Source organism: Anser cygnoides, chromosome 2 (genome assembly GCF_040182565.1).
Source record: "Anser cygnoides isolate HZ-2024a breed goose chromosome 2, Taihu_goose_T2T_genome, whole genome shotgun sequence".
NCBI lineage: Eukaryota > Metazoa > Chordata > Aves > Anseriformes > Anatidae > Anser > Anser cygnoides.
The window spans coordinates 18,524,491-18,549,713 of NC_089874.1; the positions used below are offsets into that span (position 1 = coordinate 18,524,491).

At 39.7% G+C, this 25,223-nt stretch overlaps 1 protein-coding gene across 2 annotated transcripts in view; it reads right to left on the reverse strand.

Annotated features, from left to right (window-relative positions):
• GPR158 (G protein-coupled receptor 158) overlaps positions 1-25,223 on the reverse strand; it is a 196,911-nt gene that overhangs the window by 103,901 nt on the left and 67,787 nt on the right. For both annotated transcript variants that reach the window (XM_066991582.1, XM_048048493.2), the window contains exons 3-4: positions 8,640-8,742; positions 1,291-1,508 (exon numbers count right to left, since the gene is read on the reverse strand). In XM_066991582.1, the coding sequence (XP_066847683.1) occupies positions 1,291-1,508; positions 8,640-8,742 (321 nt within the window). The remainder of the gene's footprint in view (positions 1-1,290; positions 1,509-8,639; positions 8,743-25,223) is intronic.

Sequence of the window (25,223 nt, forward strand, 5' to 3'; positions counted from 1 at the left end):
TATATTTTAACAGTAGTGAATATGATATCAAAACATATGTAAGTGTTCAATTGCAAGTTCGTTTCTGTAATTTCATTCATATCTGACCTCAAACTATTTATGAACAAGTATAGAAATTTCTTATAAAACCATCAATACTTTATTGAGAAAAAAATCAGGGCAAACTTGCAAGAGCTGGACATGAAGTAAGCTACTCTATTCACTTTGCAGAACTAGAGAGAAAAGTTTTACTCATGAGGAACACTTCTTTCATCATGATCTATTTTACACAACCATTAAAAGCAAGCAACATTACCCTGAGGACTAAAACCTCTCAGAATTGAAATTAAGTTCTTCTGCTAAGTTAACATTAGGCAACTAAATAGATGCGTACAAAATACTTTTCATAATGAAAAACTCTATAAATACAATTAGGTCTGTAATTTGAATCATTTGATGCAATTTCATTAAATGCAAAGACTCGGTCAGAAACAGAAAAGAAAAAAAAATAATGTTACTGTTCATTCTGTGATTTCCTGCCAGGATATTAAAGTCTTTCAAAATGAGCCACACATTTGTAATACAGACAGTGTAGGATTAGGAAGATTGTGGGATCAAGTGTTCCAAAAACCAAAATGGAAATTCTTATCTAGTTATGGAAAATGGATGAAGCTATTAATTTCAACAATGTAGCATATTGTGTGCACACCTACGTCTTCCAAATGTAGGTAGTGAATATATGCCAGCTTAAATTCTTTTTTTTTTTTAGTAAATTGGAAGTTTCATAGAACATTCTGCATTTACTGAGCCAACAGTGAAATTGCATGAGATATTACATGTAAATATATTTTGAATGAGGTAAAAGCAGAAAGTTTATTACCCAGCTAGAGTCTCAAATATATTGAAACCAAACATCCTTCCTAGCAGTGGTAAAAGAGCCAGAGACTTTCAAGATCTGGAGTGTATAAATACCCACATACCTTCTTAGGTACCTCCATTATTGGCCTGATTTTCCAAAATGACTTTGAACACAATAGGTTTCCTTGATTTTTACAGACCATCTATAAATGTAAGCAGACTTCACTGGGAGACAACTTGCTCAGTTTTTGTTTTTTTTAATTACATAAACAATTTAGGTACCTCCATGCCTACAGCAAAGCATTCCTGTATGGAAATCCAATCTTCTGGGAAAGAGTTGTGCTCCTTACTTGAGAAGCTGAGTGTCCTCCAGATGAGAAGCTACACACCTAACATAAATGAGTCTGTACTACTCAGTGAGAAGGAAGATTAAAGCAAAACAAGGCTGCTTACCTTTGCCTTGCGGAAATGGTAGACTACCAGCATGCTTATGAAGTCCAGCAGCATACAGAGCGTTTGGAATGAGATGATAGCAAGCCGTAAATACTTGTCCTCCTGTGCATAGCAGGGAGTATCATCTGTACAGTAAGAACATCCTTCCCTGCAGGGTAGGCAGGTGTAGACTTCCTCCGACAAGTCACCTCCAGAAAAGCGATTATCTGTATCCTTTCCTGAAAGTATCAAGTGGGGCAAAGGGGGGACAACTTTAATTGTACAGTATGCGCAGCTCATCCATACAGGAACAAAACAGTTCTCTGCTGATTCCCTTTCCTTCCCCATTCTACTCTTTCACTGAAGGATGAAATAGTTTGCCAGCGCTGCTTTTGTCATTTCACTCTCTTTTATCACATTCAGAAAATGCAGACCAATTTAGACATGAGGGAAAGTGAGCTTATTAAATGCTAAATACATTCCCGTTGTATTTAAGGAGGGATAAATCTGCACAGGAAATTCTTTTAAGGAGACTTCTGAATGGGGAAAAATTACATCAAAGATTTGGGAATAAGGAAACAATTTTACACAGACACATGAAGAGTAGATCCATTAACTAATTAATGTTCACTGTAAAAGCTCTGGTCTTATTTGATATTGCTCCTCAATTTCATCAAGATGCTATCTAGTGAAATAATTAGCTTAAAAAAATAAATAAATAAAAAACCACCTTATTAATTAACATTTGTTCAGCAAACAGTTGCACAATTGCACTATTCTGTGCCCAAATCCAAACCAGTGCAGTTACACTAAGTATAATTTTTCACAGTTCACAGAAACACACTAGAAAACCTCGAAATCCCATTGGCAAGTTAATATCTTGTCTATGAAAATCAACTGTTCCTGAGCTGAGATTTGTCCCATCAAAGTGAACCCACCAAGAGAGCATACAGGAGCATTTCTGCTTTTCCTGATCCATGAACACTTGAGCGTAACCCCCCACAAGACTACTTACCCTACAGTCAACTAATAGAAGAAACGGTTGAAAGAAAAAGGGCGAAAACAGAATAAAGTTAAGTAAATAAGAAAGCAAGCTGAATTTGCTTAAAGTCCTTAATTGCAGCAATACAAGTTGGGGAGTTTCAGAGAATGTGGCTGAAACCGTATCAATGGTGTGTTAAAAAGCACAAAAACTTTTCTCACTTTTCACAAGGCTAGAGAATTGCTCCAGTACCTTTTATCAAAATTTTCCTTCTCCAGCAGGGAAGGTTGTAAATCTAGTCTTAATTCAAGAGACAGCGTAATTCAGTAATGTTGCACATATGCATGTTGGTGTATGAAATTCTTCAGACTTTTAGGTTAAAATATTTGAAACAGAAGGTTATCTACAAGGATAATTACTTCTTCCTTTCTCAAATGTATGCGTGAATGTGCAGGAACATGTCTGTTGACGGGCAAAACCTAGGAAAGGGACAAACCATTCATACATACGAGTAAATAAACATTTGGTGTGTTGTTCCAGCAGCCCTTTACTCCTCACCTTCAGTGAGAGGTGCTTCTCTCTCACATCCCATGGTGAGAACAGGCTGGTATTTTTCATGAAAATCATGGATTTCTCTTTGGAGCTTTATTCTAAACAAAGATGTTGGAAACCCGAATAATAGGAGAGTAGTGCTGACTCATGATAGATTTCCTTATACACCAAGAGACGGTAAGAATAGATCTAGTGTCTTTTTGACCCAGATTATGGGAGGTAAGAATGGAAATGTTGGAAAATAACCATGCTTGGGCATCCCATGAAAGTGGAGAACCTCTAAGAAACACTGATCTTGAAGACATCCTTCGACTAAAACTTTTTGTCAGACTGAATACCCATGGACCTCTGCCCATTATCACTTCAAAAGCTTTGCCAGAACCCATCTTCTCTGTATCTAACGTTATATCTTTATTTTCTCGGTTAACATATACATCAACAGAGCCACACTGACCTCTGTCAGAGACAGAAGTGACTGTCTTCTACATCCCATCTCAGTAGCGAAATCAAGAATGCACTATCTCCTGCCCAAGTTTTCAACTTCATTTCCATTTGTACTCATATAAACCTACTTTTCCACCATCACCTGTTCCTCTATCATTTCCATAAGGAGTCACCCTTCAATTAGTCCATTTCCTAGAAGATTATTTAATCTCTTAAAACCTCACATTTCTAAGTCACATATGCACCACTCTTCGATAAAATGTTATTGTGGTAACTATCTAAAATAAAATATTATCAGTGTAAAAATTTAAACACTGAAAAAATGTAAGTTAAAAACTAAGTTAGGAGATTACTTAAGTCACATGTGTCTTGAAAATGTTGCATGGTCCTAAACTTGATATTCTTTATTTCTTAAATGTTCAACTCTGAAAGCTGCTGCAAATACATTCAAATCTATTTTATCAAGTATTTTCTTATCAGTCATGCACAGAGGTTTATTCATGTGTATGCTCACAACATACTATGGGGATAATTGCTGATAAACAGTTGCATGTTATAGTAAATATCCCAAGGATATGACTTCACAATGCAACAGCAAACCTTTGCTTAGATATTTCTGGTGTAGTGATTTCTGCAGTGTATAAAGGAAGATCATCAATATGCATCTCCTGCGCTGCCAACTATGACTGATTATCTGGTGAACATCTTTTGACTCTGCAATGATTCTTCATTATAGCTTATATAAGAAAGATCCAAATAATTGGATCTACTCGAGATTTTATACAATGTGATAAGAAATTATTTACAATCTCCACCTTTTTATTTTTCCTTACCAAAAAGAAAGAACATTTTTCAGACCCTCTAAAAGAAGCTCTTGGCAAATGACCGACCATTGTATTTGCCACTGACTGTGAGCTTGTTTGGAGAGGGAGTCCAAGTCCACCCACACCCCTGCCCTGGCTCTCTGTCCCAGGGCACTGCCAGGCATTGCATAGTTGAACCACTCTGCCTTTTATGTCTGGCACAATCCCTTCACCCAAGTCAATATAACATCACCTCAAGCCATAGACAGCCCAAGCTAAGCGTGATGTGACTGCCTCATACAGCACTGCCAGGCCAAGACTGCACTGTGTCGTGCCTACTCCTGTTTCAGCTGCTCTTTCAGATTCCACATGGCTCATCCAGTGAAGAAAAGCACTTTTTCCTCCCTAAAAGATGGCCGAATATTTTGAACACTGGTAAGGTACACAGACAAAAAGCCAATTGTGCTCCATGTAAGGCAGCAGCAGTTTTAGCACTGACATAAGTGAGACTGTATTGAACACTGCAACACTGTGTGCCACTGTTAGACCTGAGGAGGAAGATAAATAAAAGTACCGTCCTCAAGAAAAGAAAAAAAAAATGCAGTAAGAAAAAAAGAAAAGGGTAAAATGGAAGGAGAAAAGAACAAAGAATTTGTGGAAAATTGGAATAGGGGCACAAACTAATATGAAATGTAATAAAAATAATGCCTGAGTACTGGAAAACGAAAACTAAAAAACTTAAATGCTTTGGCTATGTCCCCTCTACTGTATTTTTCCTAGTTCTTCTCTCTTCTATCCCTGTCTTCCTTTTCTGTCCGATAAGCACAGAGAGCACGGGGCATGCTGAGCAGTGAGCAGAACACAAGACAGATTCTGCTCCTGTTTTGTAATAATGTGGACTACGAACATTAGAGTGATGCTGCAGTAACTTATGCAGCATGTGTGAACGGAACTGGATCTGCTAGCATCTCAAAGCTGCAGTCAGCCATGGTCATAATCCTCACCCTGGAAATGTATCTCTGAAGTCAGCAAGAGATTTCATGCACACAGAGATGTGCACAAGTGAGTACTGCTGAAGAACCAGAGCCAAGGGGCAGGCATAAAGAATGGAAATTCTAGTTGAACTGGAAATCCCTCCTGAGACTTGAGGTCATTGCACTGTCAGAGACATTCCAGTCTCATATCCAGACACAAGAGGTGTACCAGTACCTTTTTGCACTGGGCAGGTTCCACAACCAAACAGCAAGAGCTGACAGGAATCTCTGCAATTCATTGTCAATGTATTGCTAAAGAATGCAATTTTAGGTTGAACAAACGACAGCTGTTCTACTAAGGATCTTCTGATGCGTATCTGATTAACTTGTGAGGCAAAGAACATAAGTTCATAGCGTTTCCTAAAAGCGAGCTATTAGGAGAAAGTGTATAACTAGGTATTCAAGCACTTTCAGGTTAAAGCAACTTGCATACCTGAAATAGGTCTTTTTCTAAAATCAGTTTCTGATGAGATTACTTGAGTCACAAATCCTATGCGACTACGGCTTGACAATTTTGTATGGACATAATTTTTATATTCATTATTTCTGAAAAGTTTGACCTTGAAAGCTGATCAAAGGAGACACTGGAAATATGGCATTAACTCTGTACTCCATTAGTACCGAGAGTCCACATTACACAATTCAATAAAAAAGAGAATCATTTTAAGTATTTTGGCACTGTCGGTTCTGAAGAACAAACCCAGCCTTGGGACAGCTCTCCTACTTGGCTTCCCCATCGGTATGAGAATGGCCCAAATTTCCCTGTCCCATGCAGACTTTTAGAACCTGCAACACAAGCTGCACAACCCCCCTGCGAGCAGCCCAACTTTACTGCTCTAAGTCAGAAAAACAGAATCTTTCCTACTGAGGACATTGTTTATGCAACATTGCATCTCAGCATTAGGTCTCCAGCTGACTTTGCAGAGGAGGTAGATAAGCAATCTTTTAAGCCTGCCCACTGAGCAAACTGTGTAGAGACTCAAACATCCCTGCAAAGCCACTTTATACAGCTATCTTTCAGTCTCAGCCTGAACATTCATCTGGACCTAAAGCAAAACCTTGTTCCTGCTTAAAACGTTGTTACTTCAGGCTCAATGTGCAACTGCAATTAAACATATTTTGCTATGGTGCAGAATCCAAATATCATTAAGAATTACCCCCATTTCAAGATACAACCCTGAACTCAAATTATCAATCAACAGAAGTACAAAACTGGTCATTTTTAATCTATCTACCTATTTAGATCTTATCTTAAGACCTGCAAATCTTTCCTGCCTCTTGATTTTCTTTCTCTAGGAATACTTTCTAAGCCATTAACATTTCTATGCAGTTTCATCTCTCTTATCATCACACTTCACCAACCTATCTCCACAAAGAGATCTTCAGGTCAGACAGTTTCTGTCAAAACTTGCAGGAATCGTGTCTAGAATCCCTGTATTAGTACCGTATTGAACCTCCAAATACATACTACAGCCATTCTAACCTTGTTGTCTTTTCTGTTTTTGTTTTTACAGAATGTAGTTGGGTGACAGGGTTAAGTTCCCTTGAACCAGTGTTTTTTCTTCCATTAATTCACAGTCACTTCCAGTCTCCCACTAGCGGTCTCACTTTTCACATTTTGAAGTCGTCTCTAGAGCCTGGCAAATTGAGCTGCATCTAGATGAATTAAAAGCAGTTCTTTATTAATGACTTTTTCTAACCTCATGCTTACGTTAGCTCACAGTAACACATGGCCAGATCGGAGAGGCCACAGATCATTTAATTCCACCCCCTTAAATATCAGTATATACAAACAGTTTCATGAGAAAATTTCACTGTATGTTAGCTATTTAGAAGCAAAATATCCAATCTAAGTTAGTCATGTAGGCTCCTCCTTCTGTCGTACATGGAGGGGAAAAAAAAAAAAAAGACTGTTTGCCTAAAGAGTTACTTCTCTCATCTAAAGACAAGTTTCCAAAGCAGCAGGATTACCCTCCAGGGGAGCCATGCTCTCCCTACTGACTACAGTGTAAACCTAGGTGACTAATATATGCCACACATCTGCACTTTAGACAGCTAATATAAAATAAAGATGCATCTCATCCGTAATGATCACTGTTGTTAATGTCTCTAGCCACATTATTTTTGTGTGGTCTATGTCATTTGGTATGATAAAAAACTATGAATGTTTTTTTTGTTGTTGTCTTTTTCCATATGCTCATTCAAAGAGTTAAATCCCAACTCCATCATAACTCACTGCACTGCAGGAGCAACCAAGCATCATCCTTTTTCTATTAAAAGATTCATAGAGAGCCCAGAGAAAAAGCACTATCACAAGGCTGCCTTCTACAACACTCCACAATATGAAAAGGGAAGGGAAACAAACACTCACCAAGTAATTTTTTAAACAAACACTGTGCTATTTATGCTACATATATTTACAGGAGATATAATATAGGCCGAGTTAGGAGTGAGATACTTTGGCCGATCTATATCAGAACCAGACCTAATCAATAAAAATGGGCCATCCCATGACACAAGTCATGAAAGAAGAAACCTCTGGAACTTGGGGCTGCAAATAAACAGGGAATATCCATTATCAAACAAACAGGAATATCTATTAAAAGAGCTACCCACCTTTTGCCTATAAACCCTGTCACTTTTAACATAAGGAAGCAGAGCTTGTGAGTAACTAATTTGGGAAGGAACTTAGAAGCTTTATTTACAGCTCTTGAGTTAACAATAAACCAGTAGTGTTAACCCAGTTATCAGGTACACTGTAACATGGGGCCAAGAAGCTGGGGATGGGATTCACTAGCAAAGTCTGCACAGAGATCACACCTTGGTCATATGATAAAAGTAACAGACACCACCTTTGGAGATGCTTGTTTTTCCTGCTGTGTATTTTTTTCTGTATTTTTGTATATTTTTTTGTATTTTTTGTGTATTCTTTTTGTATTTTTCCTGCTGTATATCAATGGAGTTCTGTTTCCCTACTTCCTTTAACTCACTTTAAGTACCACACAACGTGCTTTCTTGGGAAGTGTAGGCTATATGTCATCCATATCATACTGCCAACCAGGCTCAGAACTCACCCATCTCTAACAGCCTGTTTGTAAGAATGAGAGCTTGGACATGCTCCTTTGGATTCTCCTTTGAAAATGAAGTAAAATTAAAACAATTAAAGCACACACAAAGCCAGAGGCTAAGGCATTCCAGTTTGACCTAACAACAGAGACAATTATTAGATTAAATTCCTCAATACTTGTGCTTGAACACAGAGATGCCAGAAGTCTTTATTTCCCTATAGCAAGACTTCTTTTCATATTTTTAAATTTATTTACAAATCAAATGTTCGTAAAGTGGGTATGTTTTACAGGATTCTCAAGTGTATCACAAATGGCAAACCAAAGGGACAGAACTCCTTAAATCATTACATAATCCGAGAGTTGCAAACCACTGGGATTTCACTGTATAATCCTGACTAGGATAAAAAGGAGCTCTGCATTACTAATGATCTCTGGTTTCTTTCTCTCTTTTTTTTTTTTTTCCTAAGACTCAAGCAAAGGCACTTACTTTGAAAGCTGTTCACTGAAAAGATGTTGGGATGATAGAATCCAGTCTTGCAAATACATTTGTAGGCTCCAAGCACAAATCCAAGGCCTTTAATTGGCATGCACTGTGAGAAAGGAAAAAAAGAAAAGTAATGCAGATGATCATACAACTGTATACTGAGATATACATTGAAACATAAGCAAAACATTACAAGATCCTGTGAGCAGACTTCTAAGAATGAGCAGACACCCCTTCCAGTCTGACAATATTTATTTTCTCAGGGACTCTTCCCACAGCCATATTTCACTCCAACTTGTTTTTTTTGTTGTTGTTGTTTGTTTGTTTTTGTTTCGTCCCTAGTGAACAGCACAGTTACAAACAAACCTGTCCCATGACAAACCGACCAAGTGGCAAATTTGAGTTTTGTCCCTGTGAGGTGTCCCCAGTTGCCAGGCTCCATCCACACTGCATCTTGAGCACGGCCCTGAACCTGCACCCAGGCCCCAGATCCCACTTCCACCACGTGCTGGGACAACCCCTAGAAGACAGGGGACAAGCCCAGGCCAGGCAGTGCCTGCAGAGCTCAGCACAGCTCCGACAGCCATGTCTGTCCTGGCCACCTTCAAACCTAGGTGGGACACCACATGGCTGTATTTTTCCTAGGCATTTTCCATCTCTTTTCACCAGCAGAGCAGAGGGGATTTCAGACGGTGAAGGCTCATGCTGTGTGAGGAAGAGCACGGACACCTGCAGCCCGCCTACAAAGCCCGGTACCTATGGGCTGGTACTGGGTACCCCCACCAGCCTGGAAACCATACGTTAGTGGAGATTTACCGAGTTAAAACAAAGCCAACGACTGGTTAAACAAAATGGCTGTGGGCCTAAATCTGACCAAGGTCAATGAGAGCAAACAGACATTGAGCAGGAGCCCTTGTACTTCCTCCCAAGCTCTCTTCATCCTTTATAAGGAAGTAACATGTGAAACAAGTTTTGCTTTAATTCAGCTTCATTTTCACTGAATTCCAACACAAGGATCACCACAGCAAATTTCTGATGGTGACAGAACATCTATTGTAGGAGCACTTCTACACAAGAAATAGGCTGTGATTAGCACAGAAGAAATAAGTACTTTGGCAACGTGAAGGCAGAAACACTGGTAAATGATTTTTCCCAATAATGCTTATTGCACTTTACCACATCAAAATAGACTGCCATCCTAGATGCCCTTCCTGTCAGCATAGGTACTAGTATATAGATACTATACCAATATAGTTGATATACCATATCAATATGCCTTTGTGAATAGGAACTAGACAATCATATTTCCTCAGTGAGCAACTGAATGATTTAACTAAAATATCCTCTGCCCTCTTAGTTCCTTAAGTTTCACTTGTTTGCAGCTGACCGTGACTGCAGAATATGTGTAAATCTCTGCCTGCCTGTGGCTGGGAGGAAGATGCAGGGGACAGAGCTAAGTAAATAAGACACAAGTTTTAAAAATCAAATGCAAACCACGAGAGGACAGTCCGTGCTGACACTTAATAAAAACTCAAGCATTCATCTCAAATTTCAGTTTTGTGACATAACCCCTCCTGATACTGGGAAAGCCACTTTGCTTTTCGTGCCCTCAGGTAGTGCAGAGCAGTTTTTTTTCATGTGTGTGTACGCAGTGCCGAGCTCAGCACCTCAGTGCAGGCCGGTGGGTGCTACTGGAAAGCAACAATAAGCAGGAAACCAGCATGCAAGAACACTGAAACTTCATTCAGCCTTTACGTAAACATGAGAGGAAAGAGAAAAAAGAAAAGAAAAAAGAAAAGAGAAGGCGCAAATAATTTTTCTTCTCGCTTCATCTTCCACAGAAATGTGACCGTTGACAAGGTGGAGGACAGGAGACATCAAAGTGAGATGAATGTGTAAGTCCAATGACAACAAAACCTCTTTAGCCAAGCACAAAAAAGCAGCTAAAGAAGGAAAACAATGTGCAAATTCTGTCATCTCCAGCACCTTTCAGTCATCATGCTTCAGAAACGTATTTCAAGAGAAAATTCTGTTGTGGTTTTCTGGCTTTTTTCTTTGTAAGACGAATGCACGTGCTGCTAAAGATAACGCATTTGCTTTTGGAAGCCAAGGAAGAAAAGAGCTAGCTTCAACTGAATCCTTCAAATACCACAGCACCCATAGGACCACATCTATAATCTATTCTCACTGCAGAAATTCTCTGCATTAGAATAAATGCTTTACTGATCATACACATCCAGTAATCATACCAACAGAAGTTAATAATCTTTCTGTTTTATTGTTCCTGACCAGTCTAGAACCTGAAAACAAAGAGTGTTTCAAACACTGCTGTCTTCCTTTGGTGTAAGATATTACCCGTGTTTCTTGTCTTTGGCAACTGTAATGTATGACATAAGAACCATCACTCAAATTCTTTCTTGCAGTCCATAAAATCCCATGCAAAGTTATAAAAAGGATCAGTCTGGTGAAAGGAGGGGAGGGAAAGCAAGCCTGGATCCCTCCAGAAAGCAGATACAGTTTCAAACTGTGAAATTGCAGCGTGCTCAGAGATTACCAACGTTTCATGGAAACAGAACTATTTACAGTCTTTTTCTTTCTTTCTTTCTTTCTTTCTTTCTTTCCTTTTTTTTTCTTTTTTTTTTTTTTTTTAAGAAATTGCAGCAGTGAAGCACGAAGAACGCAAAATATCGTGTGGCCAAAAAGACGGGAAATACTATTCCTAGATTTAAGAAATTCCTCTCTTCTTGAAAATATTTTACAAGTTAGTCCTGTATCAACCAGCAGGGGCAAATGTTACGGAGATCATGGTCTTCCTAAGGTTCTGCAGGGCATACAGCCCAGCACAGCAAGCTCCACCTTGACAGAACGGTAAGATTATTTAATGTAACTGGGAATCAGACCGTGTTTCAGACAGCTCCTGTGTCACTCCTGGGTGCTGGGCACCGGGAGCATGGGGACTGAACAGCTCGCAACAGACTTTGTAGACGATGCCAGTAAGATATTAATCTGCTGCTAGGTCACACAAGATTTCATCCATATAGAACTTAGCAGTGGAAAAATGCATGCCTGAAAAATACCTACCTCCACATAAGCAAAAAAGGGAAGCATAAAGCTGACCTGGTTTCAGATTTTATCATGAACGAGAAAGCAAAGCTGTGGGAATAAAACCACCGTATTTCTGAGTACTGTTTGCTCGTCAGTGGTCATCAACTTTTAAAAATTGTGCCTAATTTAATTCCGTCTCTTATGGATGCAACAGCAAGTGCCTAGGCAAACAGCAAAAGATGCAGGATAGCTACAGTGAGCCTTCCCCTGATACTCCTTTCAGGACATCCTCCCGTAATTGGCACTCACACTGCTTTAACTTCCAGCCATTATCCAGTTCTTATAGATTGCTTGGTTACAATTTACATCAGCTTCATAACCTTTGCTAAAAAGAGGGTTATAGTTGTCTATTTATTCCAGCATGTGTTTATTCCAGCTGTCTGTTCCCGGGTTTGCAAGTTTTTACTTTCACCTTTACAATATTTGTATAAGAAAATGATTCCTAAGTTTAACATACTATGCTTTTAAATTATAGTCAGCTCAAAGAGGAAGATATGATTATTTACCCTGAAATTATTTATAAGTAAATATAAATTGGTCCTGAATCAACACAGACACACCATCTAACCCAGCAGAAAGAGGTTGTATTGGTTTAATTTTTCTGCTGATTGTTGTAAATGACAAAGTTGGAGAAATCTAACATGATAAAGAATATATTTGTTTGGAAAGAAAATTGATTCTTAGAATAAACTGTGCAATTGCTTTGGAAGTCTAAGCCAAATCTTCTGGCATAAAAGAGGCAAAGCCATTCACCAGATCTGACTGGACAGAAATCAAGTGACAAAGTATTCAGCAGATGCACAAAGCAGACATCACATCCATACAAGAAAATAGAAGTGGAGATGACAGCAAGATAAAAAACAAACTAATAGCTTAAAAGGAAGTGTGTGGCATCACGTGCTATATCTAATTTAAAAACTTATATGAACCACCAAATAAATGTAGTCTGTGACATTCTCAACCCGAAGGGTAAAACCAGTCATTTTAGAATTACAAAAAATAACAATTAAAAATTAAAAGAAGACTGAAAATACAGCCAGCCTTGACTCGGGTACTTCAAGTTTTTCAAAGCACACAAGCAGCTTTCAAAGTCTGTGTTTCTGCATGCCCAGGGTGATGGGGATGTCTGCCTTGGCTAAAGTCGACTCCTTGTTCAAAAGTTGGAGTAAGAGTAAAGACATGATGGATAAAATTTAACAGAAACAGTACAAATAAACACATTTCATCGCTGTGGTTTGTGGCAGCATGTGTGGAAATTCTAGAAAATACTGTATATGTAAAGGTCAATTTGGGTCTGGCATATAAGAGCTGCTGAAGCAGGCGGGTGTCCTGCGAGACCCCGGGAGCTCCTTTCCCATCCTGTTTGCCATGTGTCAGGCACACTCATGCAGGAAAATAAATGAAAGAAGATAAAAGAGTAAAAATCCATCTGCTGAAGTCAATGACAGTTTTGTCATTGAAAAGGCTTTACCCATTACATTCTCTCACTTCATTTATCTGCCAAGAGCAGGGTTGCATTTTGAAATGTGTTTGCAGCCTCCTCAGAAGCGCACAGCATCCGTGCACCCCAGGGCCTTGTGCACACACCTGGGAGCTGGCAGCTTGCCTCCAGGCAGCTAAGGATTCAGCCTGCTAACAATGCTATTCACAAGGTTTTTCTCTTCAGATACACCATTTCATTTCAAAAGGGAACGACAGGGCTGGACACTCCATAACTGATATACCAGGGTTACTTGGTAGGCTCCCATAATTTTTCTCCCAGCACCCATGCACTTATAATGACACTGCATTGTTTAAATCCCAAGTCAGACAAAGCACACCAACAGCTGATCTGATTCAGCTTAAAACAAAGTTAGGCATCAGGAAAATATTTGTCTCAGGTGAGTAACCAATGGTCTGAAGCTTCGCTAAAAACTCCACTCTGCATTTTAATGGGATTTCTCATTATTCTGATTCTGTTCAGCTACGGGACCAGAGCGAGCAGTGATAATAAAGAGTCTCAGCTCAGTCACATAAATAATTATAAGCTACATGTGATCATTAAAGCTATAATGTGTGATTTTTGTATTAATCTTAGCTACGTGTCAAAACAGTCATAAAATGGAAAAAGCTATTCATGTTATCTTTTTTTATCAGGACACTTTGGCTACTACCAACAAACCATGAGCAGAAAAGTTGATGTCAATTCAGACACAGTTCTAGTGGCTTCCTAGCCACTCAGCAAAAGTTCAAGCTCGCAGAGTCTCCAACTCCTAATTCACTCCTTTTGCAGTGTGGAACAGCTCAGTCACCCGGCTGCATCCCTGAGGAACCCTGGCCCTAAGGAATGGCCCTGTTTGGGCTCTGATCACCACTCGAGGTTAACAGACAATAACTGGTCAAACGTGACAAAAAGTGAAGTGCTAGTGGGAAAAAAAAAAAAAAGGGAAATGGAGCTTTTTGTAAAGAGAAATATATTTTATAATATATGATATATGATATTACAAATCGTGGTACTTGCTTAGAAGAGGGTGAGAAGGGAAAACGGTGAGCATAGCAGTGCTAGAAGGCAGGTTACTTGCAGGAGGAAGGGGCTAAGCATCAGAAAACTCATCTGCAGCTATCGTCATACATATGGGGAACGCAACCTCAGCCTGCAAATGATGCTTTCCACAGTCCAGATCACAAACACACAATTACAACCACTTTCAGAAGATGTGTAGTTTATACACTCAAAGGCTCTGAAGCAATGGCAGTGTTTAAGGCATTACTGCTGAAATTACTGCTGAAAACAACTGTGCAGGCAACAGTCAGGCTACTTTTAGGGAAAAAAAAATCTCTCTTTATATAACAGATTGGAATTGCCATTGGTAACCTGAATATCATTTTAAAACATATTAAACTTTGCTTCTGATGGATATGCTATAGGACAAAATTACCATTTTGTCCTCTCCTAGAAAACTAAACTGCAATTACAGGGGAACCTGTTAACAGACACCATAGGGACTGATAATTGTATAGCCATTAAATAATGCAGCCTGATTACCTTGAAGACATTTTCTCCGGGCCAGGTTTCATTCATATTGAGGATAAATGAAGGCATTTTTACTGTTAGCATGGGTTAGACAGAATTAAGAGAAAAGTCTAATTCACTTCCTTATGGTCTTATCTACATTAGAGAGAATTCTCTTAATACTGAATCTCTTCCCAGACTTTTTTCCTACTGTTAGGATAATTTCATATTTTATACATTAGCAATACTGGAAATGCCAAACATTATCTGCAGAAGTCCTTCCAGAAGCTGTCAAGGAATATACCAAAATACACATGGGTCCTTCGCCTCTGGACTTCTCATTCTGCCAACTGCTTCTGCATTCATCTGTGACTTGGCAGCAAACATCACAAAAGTTTGCCTGGGAGATGGGCCACACAGTAACACAGGGGAGTAAGAGAGCTTGCCAAATTCTGCAAGAATGTGAGCCATTTCCAAAACCCTTTGGTGAAGGAGCAGCTGGACCTGCTTCTGATTCCCAGGCAGGGTGGACCAGAGCTGTCTTTCACCTACTCATGTTTTTCTAAATTATTAACAAGCTAGCAGTATTTTGCAATGTCTTTTTAAAAAAATGCCAAATAACTCTATTTTGTATTATTTATTGATGTTAACCATTTTAAATCAAATTTTCACAGTTGGTCTACGTCTGCCAATAAATGCCATTATCTCCACTGCTATTACCTCTACAATAATAAAAATGACTTTCATTATGAAATCCATTTTGCACATTTAAAGCCTCATTAAAAATATTTCTTTACAATTTTAAGAACAGCCATTCACATTCTCTTCTAAAGGCTGATAAGAAGCACTAGAATAGTCCGTCCAGGCTAGTAACCCACCATGAGAATTGTGCAGTTTTAGCAAAGAAAGCTCAATCAGAATAGGAAAGAGTAATAGCAGGTCCACTGGAGTTGCACTGCTCATCTCACAGGAGGGCACGGCTGAACATCTTGTAGACTGCTCAATTCTTTAGAAAGAGTTCATCTGTTAAAATCCCACCAGTGTGGATAGCCTGCTGGCTCTGCTTTTTGGAAAGGAAAAACATTTCTTACAGTTCATCCCAAAGCTACCAAATAGCTGCTACAATAAATCATTAAATTAGCTGCTTAATTCAGACAGAGGAATAAAATGGTGGAAAACAGTACACAGCATTTTAATAAGTTAACATGGACAACATTACTAATCCAACACCTTCCAGCCAGCTGCTACATCTGTCCCTTCTATTGCAATTCCCAGCAACCATTATAGCAATCGTTTCTTGAATCTAAGCATTATTTTTAGGCTGGTTCCACACACTAGCAAGACATATGTGATCATACTGGCAAGGTGTGGAACAGTTGTGTGTGTTTTCCCAATCCACAATAACTTTTTGAACCTACTGGCTGATCACAGGCAGTGTGGTAGGGGTGAGAGGCTTCCTCGGTTCCCATAAGCTTCAGAAGAGTGATATCCTAGTAGACATAATTTACCCTTATCCCTGCTCAGGGAAGAGCTACATCAAGAGTTTTATTAAACACTAGAGAATGCCCTTACCAATGCCACAGTCAAAGGAAAAGGTTTTGCTGCCACTGGTGCCCTCAGACATCAATTAACAGCAGAAGAAAATGCATTAGGAAAACAGGCTACAATAATCTGATGCACCGGTTCTTTGGCATTCGGTCCATCTTTAGGTAGCTAAGATTCTGGCTCATTTTTCCAGAGGTTTTACCACTCAAGACTGTCAGGAGTCTTGAGATGAGTCCAGCTATGTGGAGTTGAATAACTGATGCTCCTCTCATCGCAAAATCACTTCTCACTGAAATTCTACTTCAGTGTTTTTTGTGGAACCTGACCGAGAAGGTGGCTTCAGAAAGGATCCAAATTTTAATATCTCTGCTCAATTTTGCATCATTCTTTCCTTTTATATTAGTGCAACATTACATAGCAGTTGAAGGAAAATAGCCACCTCACTGACTGTTAAACGAAAACACTATTATTTTTCACAAAACAGAGTCTGACAGTCTGTTACGGAGTCTTTCTGTTTACTTGGTGGTCATTGGTAGAACAAAACTCCCAACTAGGTTCTGTGCATTGGCAATATGCATTTGAAAAGCATATTGCTTTCATGCAAGAAGACAGTTAAGTCATGCAGTAATCAAAGTAACTGTCCACAGCTCAAAATCCTTTTATTAAATTTGCTCTATTCTGGACTGTACAGTTTGACAATGAGTCAACTCACCAAGAAAGTTAATGTTGCTTACAGGGTAGTATCAGAATTTGATTTTTTCTACTTGCCAAACAATATTTTCCACTGTTACAGCCACGTCTTACACCCTCAAGATTGGGATGTCCCTCAGAATTGAAGTTAAGAGCAATTTAACCTGTGACCTGAGCTTTGATAACTACAAATTCTTCTTGACTACTTTCAATCTCACCACCAGGTTTGCTTCGCAGTTTCATATACTAAAGGAAACAATGATTTCATGACAAAGTCATCATTCCTCTTCTTGCCCAAGAGCCATGCAGACAATGGTCTGTCAGACTGCTGTTCAAGCCCCACCACAAGTGTGATACAACAGTCAGCAGCAGCACTTCATTACTGCTGTCAGAAAAACTTCCCCTTGAACTCTCGGCACTCGACAGTACCAGCTTCACTTTGATCTCCCCAGGTTAGTGCAGCATCATTGAAGCATTGATGCTGAGTGAGTACTCATTACAGAGCACAAGTCCTGCAGAGGTGCTGTGTGTCCCACTGTCACAATGAAAATCCAGCACCCAGTATTTGCCAGCTTTACCTGGCTCACTCAGCCTTTTCTTTAGCACTAGGAAAGCTTGAAGGGTTTAAAAACGCTTGGGAAAGACTTACAGGCATACCTTTGGGTAACAAATCGAAGCAAAAGGTTATAACTAACACCACAGCCTAGCCTTGGTGGGGCTCTGTGTTAGTGCTATGCCAGGGGCCTCCAAGGAGCAGCCCAGACTCACGAGCATGCCACGGTGCCGTAAAATCTTGGTAGCAGCACCCTCCGCTGAGACCTCCAAGCAGGAAAAATCTTCAGTATAACTAATCTTCACCATATAAATATATCCACATTTAATTAATCCTCCAAGATGTACAGCCATATGCATGCCAAAATACAAGTTAAATTCAAATATAAGCTGGAATGATGAAATACATATAGCTCTAATTGGTTCAGTACCCTGCTTTCCCCCAGTTCAGTGATGCACCATTTTTGAGTCAAGGTCCCAGACAGGCTGGTGGCTTCACCAGTTCTGAAATGAGCTAACCCAGTGGCAGATGGCAACACCACAGGGATAGGAGTGAGATGCCTCCTCTTCTCCGGGAGAGACGACCCAGGTGTCCTCAGCCTGTCCTCACAGGACCCCTTCCAACCCTTTTACCAGCTTTGTTGCCCTCCTCTGGACACTCTCAAGTACTTTAACATCCTTTTATTTTTGTGGAGACCAGAACCGCACACAAAAATCAAGATGAGACCGCACCAGCGCTAAATACAGCAGGAGAATCACCTCTTTTGACAGGCTGGTTGTGCTGTCTTTACTGTACCCCAAAATGGGGTTTGCCCTGCTCGCTGCCAGGGCACGCTGCTGGCTCATGAGCCTGCATTGAGCCTGCTGCCAACCAGCACCCCCAGGTCCTTCTGCTGAGCCGCTCCCCGGCCACTCACTGCCCAGCCTGTGCCCGGGTCTGGCATTGCTCCATCTAAGGTGCAGAACCTGGCATCTTCTGTGGTTGAACTTCACGCCGTTGCTGATTGCCCAGTGCTCCGATGTATCCAGGTCCCTCTGCAAGGCCTCTCATCCTAAGCCTGTCGGTGTTCAAGAGGAATTTGGATAATGCCCTCAGTAACGTGCTTTAACCTTTGGCTAGCCATGAACTGGTCAGGCCGTTGGACTCAATCTTTGTAGGTCCCTTCCAACTGACTATTCTATTCTATTCTATTCTATTCTATTCTATTCTATTCTATTCTATTCTATTCTATTCTATTCTATTCTATTCTATTCTATTCTATTCTATTCTATTCTATTCTTTCAGCTTGCAGCAGGAAGCCAAAGCAAAGCATCAAACAATCTCTGGAACCAGAAACTCTGCAACTTCACATTCCTTTTCACTCCTGGCAGGGTTACCATGAGTAACACTATTTGAAAAAGCATGCGAGTGCAAATTTGGAAGCCAATTTCCCAGGGATCATTAAGAACGTCAGAAAATTCAGCAAGTTTATCTGCATTGTAATTACTTGTTTCTCAAGTACTTGCAAGTGGCAGAAAGGTAATGCTGAAACACATGAATCAAAGTAGCCTCTAGGCAATAAGAGGCATGTATCACCCACCCATTCTATTTAATGAATTTGAATGAAAACAGGGACTCATGAATAACAAGTAACATGGTATATCCACTGGAGAGGACACAAGCTGGAGTTTTCCCTCTATTATTCAGCAGCTGCCAGAAGCCGGTTCACAAAGCATGATGGACTGGATCTCTTCTGACATCGTTAAAATTAAAAAGGAAATTGTTTTCTATTATTAATTATGGAAGCGTAACTCTTGTTCTCAGAGCTCTCAGAAATGGTGAAACAGCATCTGGTAGCAGTATACCGTAGATGTATAAACCTCAGCAGACGATAAGATGCTTGGAAGAGTTTGCCTCAGACTCAACTAAATGTCAAGTTTATTTTTCATCTGCAAAGCAAACCCCTTTTATTGAAAGCAACTCCAGAAATAGCACCAAAGGCCTGCCAGCCTTAATGTGATACACACATGCACACACAGAAGCCCACCCTTGCTCTGCATCATCTCACTTTCTCACTTTTTAAGTCTCATTTTGAAATCACTTGAAGAGTCTGCAGCACAGCTATCAATTCTCTTGAGTGAATAAACTCCCTGGGACCAGGAAAGTTAAAGCCAGGACAAATGAAGGCAGAATCAGGCTCAGTCCCAAATTCATATATTTTAGTTGGTAACACACGGATATTACAAAGGTGACAATGGAAAAAGAGACAACCTTCAGATTAAGAAATAAATATTTGGTTAATAATTTCACTAGCCTGCAGCTAATGGAATCAGATTTTGCTTCATATGAGAAATAAATAATGCGCATGCTTTTTTTCTGGGCTAACAATTCCAGAAGAATGATGACATTATAGCACACGTGGCTTTACATTTTGTGTTATCGCGGTCCCCTCTCTGTCCTTTCTACCCTCGTTCTGTTGCAAAACAGAGCACGTCACCAAGGAAGTGAGACTTGTGACTCACCTCCCCAGAAAAGTCTCTCACATCACCCCGGGGACAAGGGCTCTCCATTCACCTCACTCCCAGCAGAGAAGTTTTATTCACAACACTCCAGAAGCAAGAGACAAATCTAGGCACCAGCCTGTTCAGTAGCCTAAACAGTCTCTTCAAATACATCGACCAGTACTTTTCCTAATCTAACAGCACAAACTGGACACAGATTGGGACTTCCAAATTTCTGATCTGGGACTCCTAAAATTTCATCTTGACCACTGACTTCATTAACAGAAACAAACAAACAAACAAAAACCTCTTGAAGGTAAATTGTATTAAAGTGTTTCTGTGCAATAAGTGAATTATAAACTAGCCAAGTTCAAGGATGAGTACTTCTACTGAGATTTCTTGAGTCCAAGGCAAACTCTCCCAAGTACTGTCATTGCTTTATAGCTTTCAGGAAGTTTCTGGATTCTGCATCTACAAGCTTTTGGATATAGTTATCATATTATAGGATTGCATTCACTAGTACAGAATTACAAAGCTGTACAAATAGACTATGGCAGAAGCTTAAGGTGAAATTCTGCTCCTACTCACATCAGCCTTCCAAGGAGTTAGCTGTAGGAAATGTACTGAAAAGCCCAAAACCCAGAAGCAATGTTTTGAAAGCCCTCAAAAAGGTCAGAAATGTCAGGTGAGAAAGCAAAGCACTCTTTGTTACCAGAGCCCTGGTAAATGAGAACCCTGTTGACCTGCAGAGTCTGTAGGCTCCCAGGTCAGGTTTGGAGATTCTTGATCAGGTTCAAAACGCTCAGAAGTTCACAGGCATCTGCATGGCTGCTCCAGGACAAATACTTCAGCAGGCTGTCAATGCAACTTACCTACTATCAATTCCTTACATTTCTCTCACCAAGAAAATGCTTCCTTTGCTTATCTACAAACTTCATTTCTGCTTGTCTTACGAAAGATACATATTTTTCTTATCTACGGACTTCTTCTGGGGGGAAAGGAAGGCTTCCTGTTTTGATCCAACATGCGTATCACCAAAGCATGTCAAGATTAGGTATTTTATACAGCTTTGCATTATAATAAATGTCTTGGTGAACAAGTGTAAATACCAGGATATTTAGTCAGTATCTTACCCAAAAGGAAAACAGAGCAAAAAAAATGAAAAAAATAAAGGATCCGTGCTCTAACAAGCAATAACTTGCTGACTGTAATATATATACTATTATAGTATTGCTGTGACCACTGAGAAGGTTACCTGACAAGCTAAATTCTATTTACCTTTTGCTATAACTCTTTGCTCTCCTTATTAGCTCATTTGAGACTGGCATGGTGCTTATAATTGCCCTGACCTGTAAAAAAATCCTGTTAATATTGGCAGTGGTGATGGTACTGGCAAAGCAAATTAAAGACACTGAAGTTAATTATATTCAGACTAAAGTAAATTTGGGAAACGTATCTGAATGCGCTCAGCATTTGGCTAACTTTCAAATTAGAATCTACTGTAAATGCACAACTTCATTTCCCCAGTGAACTTTTACAGGCTTTTGTTACAACAATTAGCCATTTTGTGAAGGAAAAGTTCCCTGTGCAGGGACCAAATGTAAAGAAGTGAGCGGGCAATGAAATATCTCCATCTAAAAAATGCATCTTTCCACCAGCAGCAAAGTCTGTTCAAGTGCCCATTCATTCACCTTCAGCTATCACATGTGAGAAAGAGGAATGACACTCATTTATATACTGCACTGATGAACCTTTTTCTCATTATGGTTTCCACAGCCACAAGACAGATGATTTAACACAAAAACACTTTCACCTGCATTCTTTAGTCCCTTAAAAAACTTTACCCAAGTATTCACAGAAACTAGTAGCATCCTGAAAACCTAGAACGTCTCTTCGTTTTAGCTACAGATAATGTATAATGCTTTTAAAAGGTTATCAGATCTACTCATTAATAATGCCTCCCACTTTTTTTTATTTTTACAAAATTCCATTTTGATTTTCATCACATCTTTATGCTGAAATGTACTATAGCAGTCACTTTGCAATACATCATGTCATCACAGAATCACATCTTAATGTGTATATTCTACACGTTTTGATTTAATACCTCTAGTTACAAATTGCCAATTTTAAAACTGGTTTTCTGAAAGAAATTGTTGACTTGCTCAGCTAGTCTAATGGATTATTTCCAGTTTTTATTCAAGTTAGGATTTGGATTAAAAGATGGCTTGTAAATGAGAGAATTCTAGCTGTAAGAGCACTGTGTAGAACTATAGCAAGCAAAATTCCAAAAAAACATAGACACAATTCAATACAAAAACGAAATCTGGTGGCAAGAAGGTATAAACGGGCCTGTGGCCAGCAGGCAGCCCTCTGGAGGAGCAGGCAGCGCTCCAGGCTGGTCTCCTGGCCTTTCTGCACCAAGCTTACCAGAGCTGATATGCTCCCTCAAATAAATAAATAAATAAACTGGTTGAACTAGCTTTGTTATGAAAACCTCTTTCCACCAGAAAACTGTAGCTAAGATCTTCTTATTTTAGTTTCCCTCAATATGGTGTAGTAGAGGAATTTTAGTAGATCCCAAGGACCCATCCAATGTCTTTCTCCCTCGTACTTCCCCAACCTTGTAATCTCTGAATCTTTCAGACAAAGCCATTTATCCTCACAGGCAATTACACTGCTGAACCTCTAACTACAGCTGAAGAATCACATTTGAAAGGCAAACCAGCTTTTAGTGGCATAATGACAAAAGCGGCTGAAAATACACAGTGGTGCATCCAAAAGGACAATTCTTCAGGAAATGATTAGCGGTTATTTTCAGAATCACAGTAACATGCTCAGAGCCGCACAGAACAAAAGACATATGTGGTCTCTGTCACATGAAGTTTATTGTAACAGACACTCGCAAGACAAAATGAGAAGGATCCAGTTCAGTTCTCATTGGCCTTTCTTTTAAATCAACACAATTCCAGTGACTCCAGCGCTTCCAGTCACCTCATTGATATTACCGGTTAATGGTGCTAGAATCAAATCTACTCTGCTTCAAACTGCTTCTATTCTTTAATTTATACTCATTTTATTTAATATAAATCCATTTTTGAGACTGATAAGAAGTTATGAAACCTGAAGAGCAAAGACCCGCATAGCCTCAAGGGCCACCCATGAGACAGGAGAGCAGCAGAATCGAGAAGGACCATACGGTAGGGCTGTTTTTATACTACTCTGATACAGCCTTTGCTGTTATTGCCAATTAGCGAATAACATTCATTTAGCCACACGATTCCCCAGGTCCTCATCAAATTCCAGCTTTAGCAGTGAATTCTTTCCTAAATGTTTAATACTTGAATTCTCTGGTTTTCTTAACCCACAGTTTCAGCAAACCTCTCTCCCTTCATTTTAGGGTAAACTTGCCTTGGGATGCCAACCAATTGTCAAGTTTTACCACAGAAACTGCTGGATTTCAGTGTTAGCAGGTGAAAAAATCCCTGAGCTATGCCTGAAGTCAGCAATGTGGCCTGTGGGGTCTCTGAGGGAGGAAAAGAGTTGCATAATTGTTTGGACGTTAATTATTTTTGCTTAAAACTCTACCCATCACACTTGGTGTCAGAGAGATTAGGTACACAGCCTGAACTTCACTGGCAGGACTAACAAAGATAAGATCTTTCCAAGAAAACTGAGGATCATTTGGAATATGTATTTGTAGCATCACTTGAGATTAGAGAACAGGCTGGCTCAGAACACAGCAGTGTGCTATGTCCTAATCAGTTCACATCTTCTTTAGACAACCAACACAGCTATCATGTTGCAAAAAGCCCCTATCTTAAGAAAGCGGTTTCGTGGCAGAACATCTGACAGCCCAGAGATATTTTTTTGCTTTCAGTAAATTAGTCTGCCAATTTTTACACAGCAGTAACCCGTATCTGAGCTGTGAGAATGTCACTGTCTCAACAAACATCCAGATCTCTTTGCAGACCGCATCCTCTCCCATTATCTTGTAAACCCACCATACTTTTTAATTCCTCATCTTTCCCACTAATTGCCCAGCGGATTGGAAATGCCACCTGTCAAAGCACAGGCTGAGTTTGCCCTTTCCCCCTCCTGCTTGCAGGCTGCAGCATCGCTCGCTGTGCCTCCGAGCTCCTTGCTCCTTCATCGACCTACCCACGCCAACGGGAAGCCCCACGGCAATCCCTGCTGCAGTTCTTCAGGGGATTTCTCTACCTGTGCAACTTGAAAAGGTGCCAGTTAAAGCTCTCTCTTCTCTGCCTTGCTTCCAATACTCCTTCATTCCACTTTTCTTCCTGGTCTAAGACACATTTCTTAATTTATAGAAAAACTGGGGATAGGTTGCTGCGTGTTTTCAGGCCATCATCCCGGCACTCAGGTTCATTACCCAGTAACTGCATGTGTGAGTGGCTCCTTAGAAAGGAAAATCATCAGAATACTATCCCTATTACAATCATGCCTCCACCAGGATGTTTATTATGAAATCTTGTCCTTTGAAATAACTGTGTGGGAATTCTGTTAAATCTATTTTCCAAACACATTACCTCTTCCACAGAGGTAAGACTCCCCACATTAAGACTCGTAACATCAGGTTTGTTTTCTCACTGTTTTCTCTCAGAGGAGGATGCATCATAGCTTTTTATGTCTTAAAGCTAAAATTGAAATTGCTTCTTTGCACATGAGATTCTGTTGTCTTCTTTATACAGGCTTGCTTCTTACTCTGAAACCATCCCACTGATATTCACGGTGGTTGTGCTGAAGTACGAAACTACCAAAACGAGCAAGACAATCAAAACGGAGCCCTAAAATAAGGTGCATAAAAAAAGCTGTTATCCTGTTATCTGTGGCAACAAGCACTCCTCAGCTTTTTGAAGACTCATTTACACAAATATTTAAGCCCTCAAAGCCAACACATTTACAAATCATTTAGACATAATCATCCTGTCACTTACATACGGCTCAACAAACATGTCATTGGGGAAACCCTGCAATGTAATTAATGTTGGGTTGAATGACAACCGAAGAAAAACATTACAAGCATTTTCATTCAAACCTGAAAGGAAATATCTCGTATGTCAACACTCACTTCACCAGGAAGATTGATTTTCCCCATTATTATTCTTAATTGTACATATGTAGCCTTCAATTTAATTTCACTGAGAATTTTAATAGTGGCTTGGCAGTAAGGTTTTCTATCTGGCAATGCAGGCAAAAGT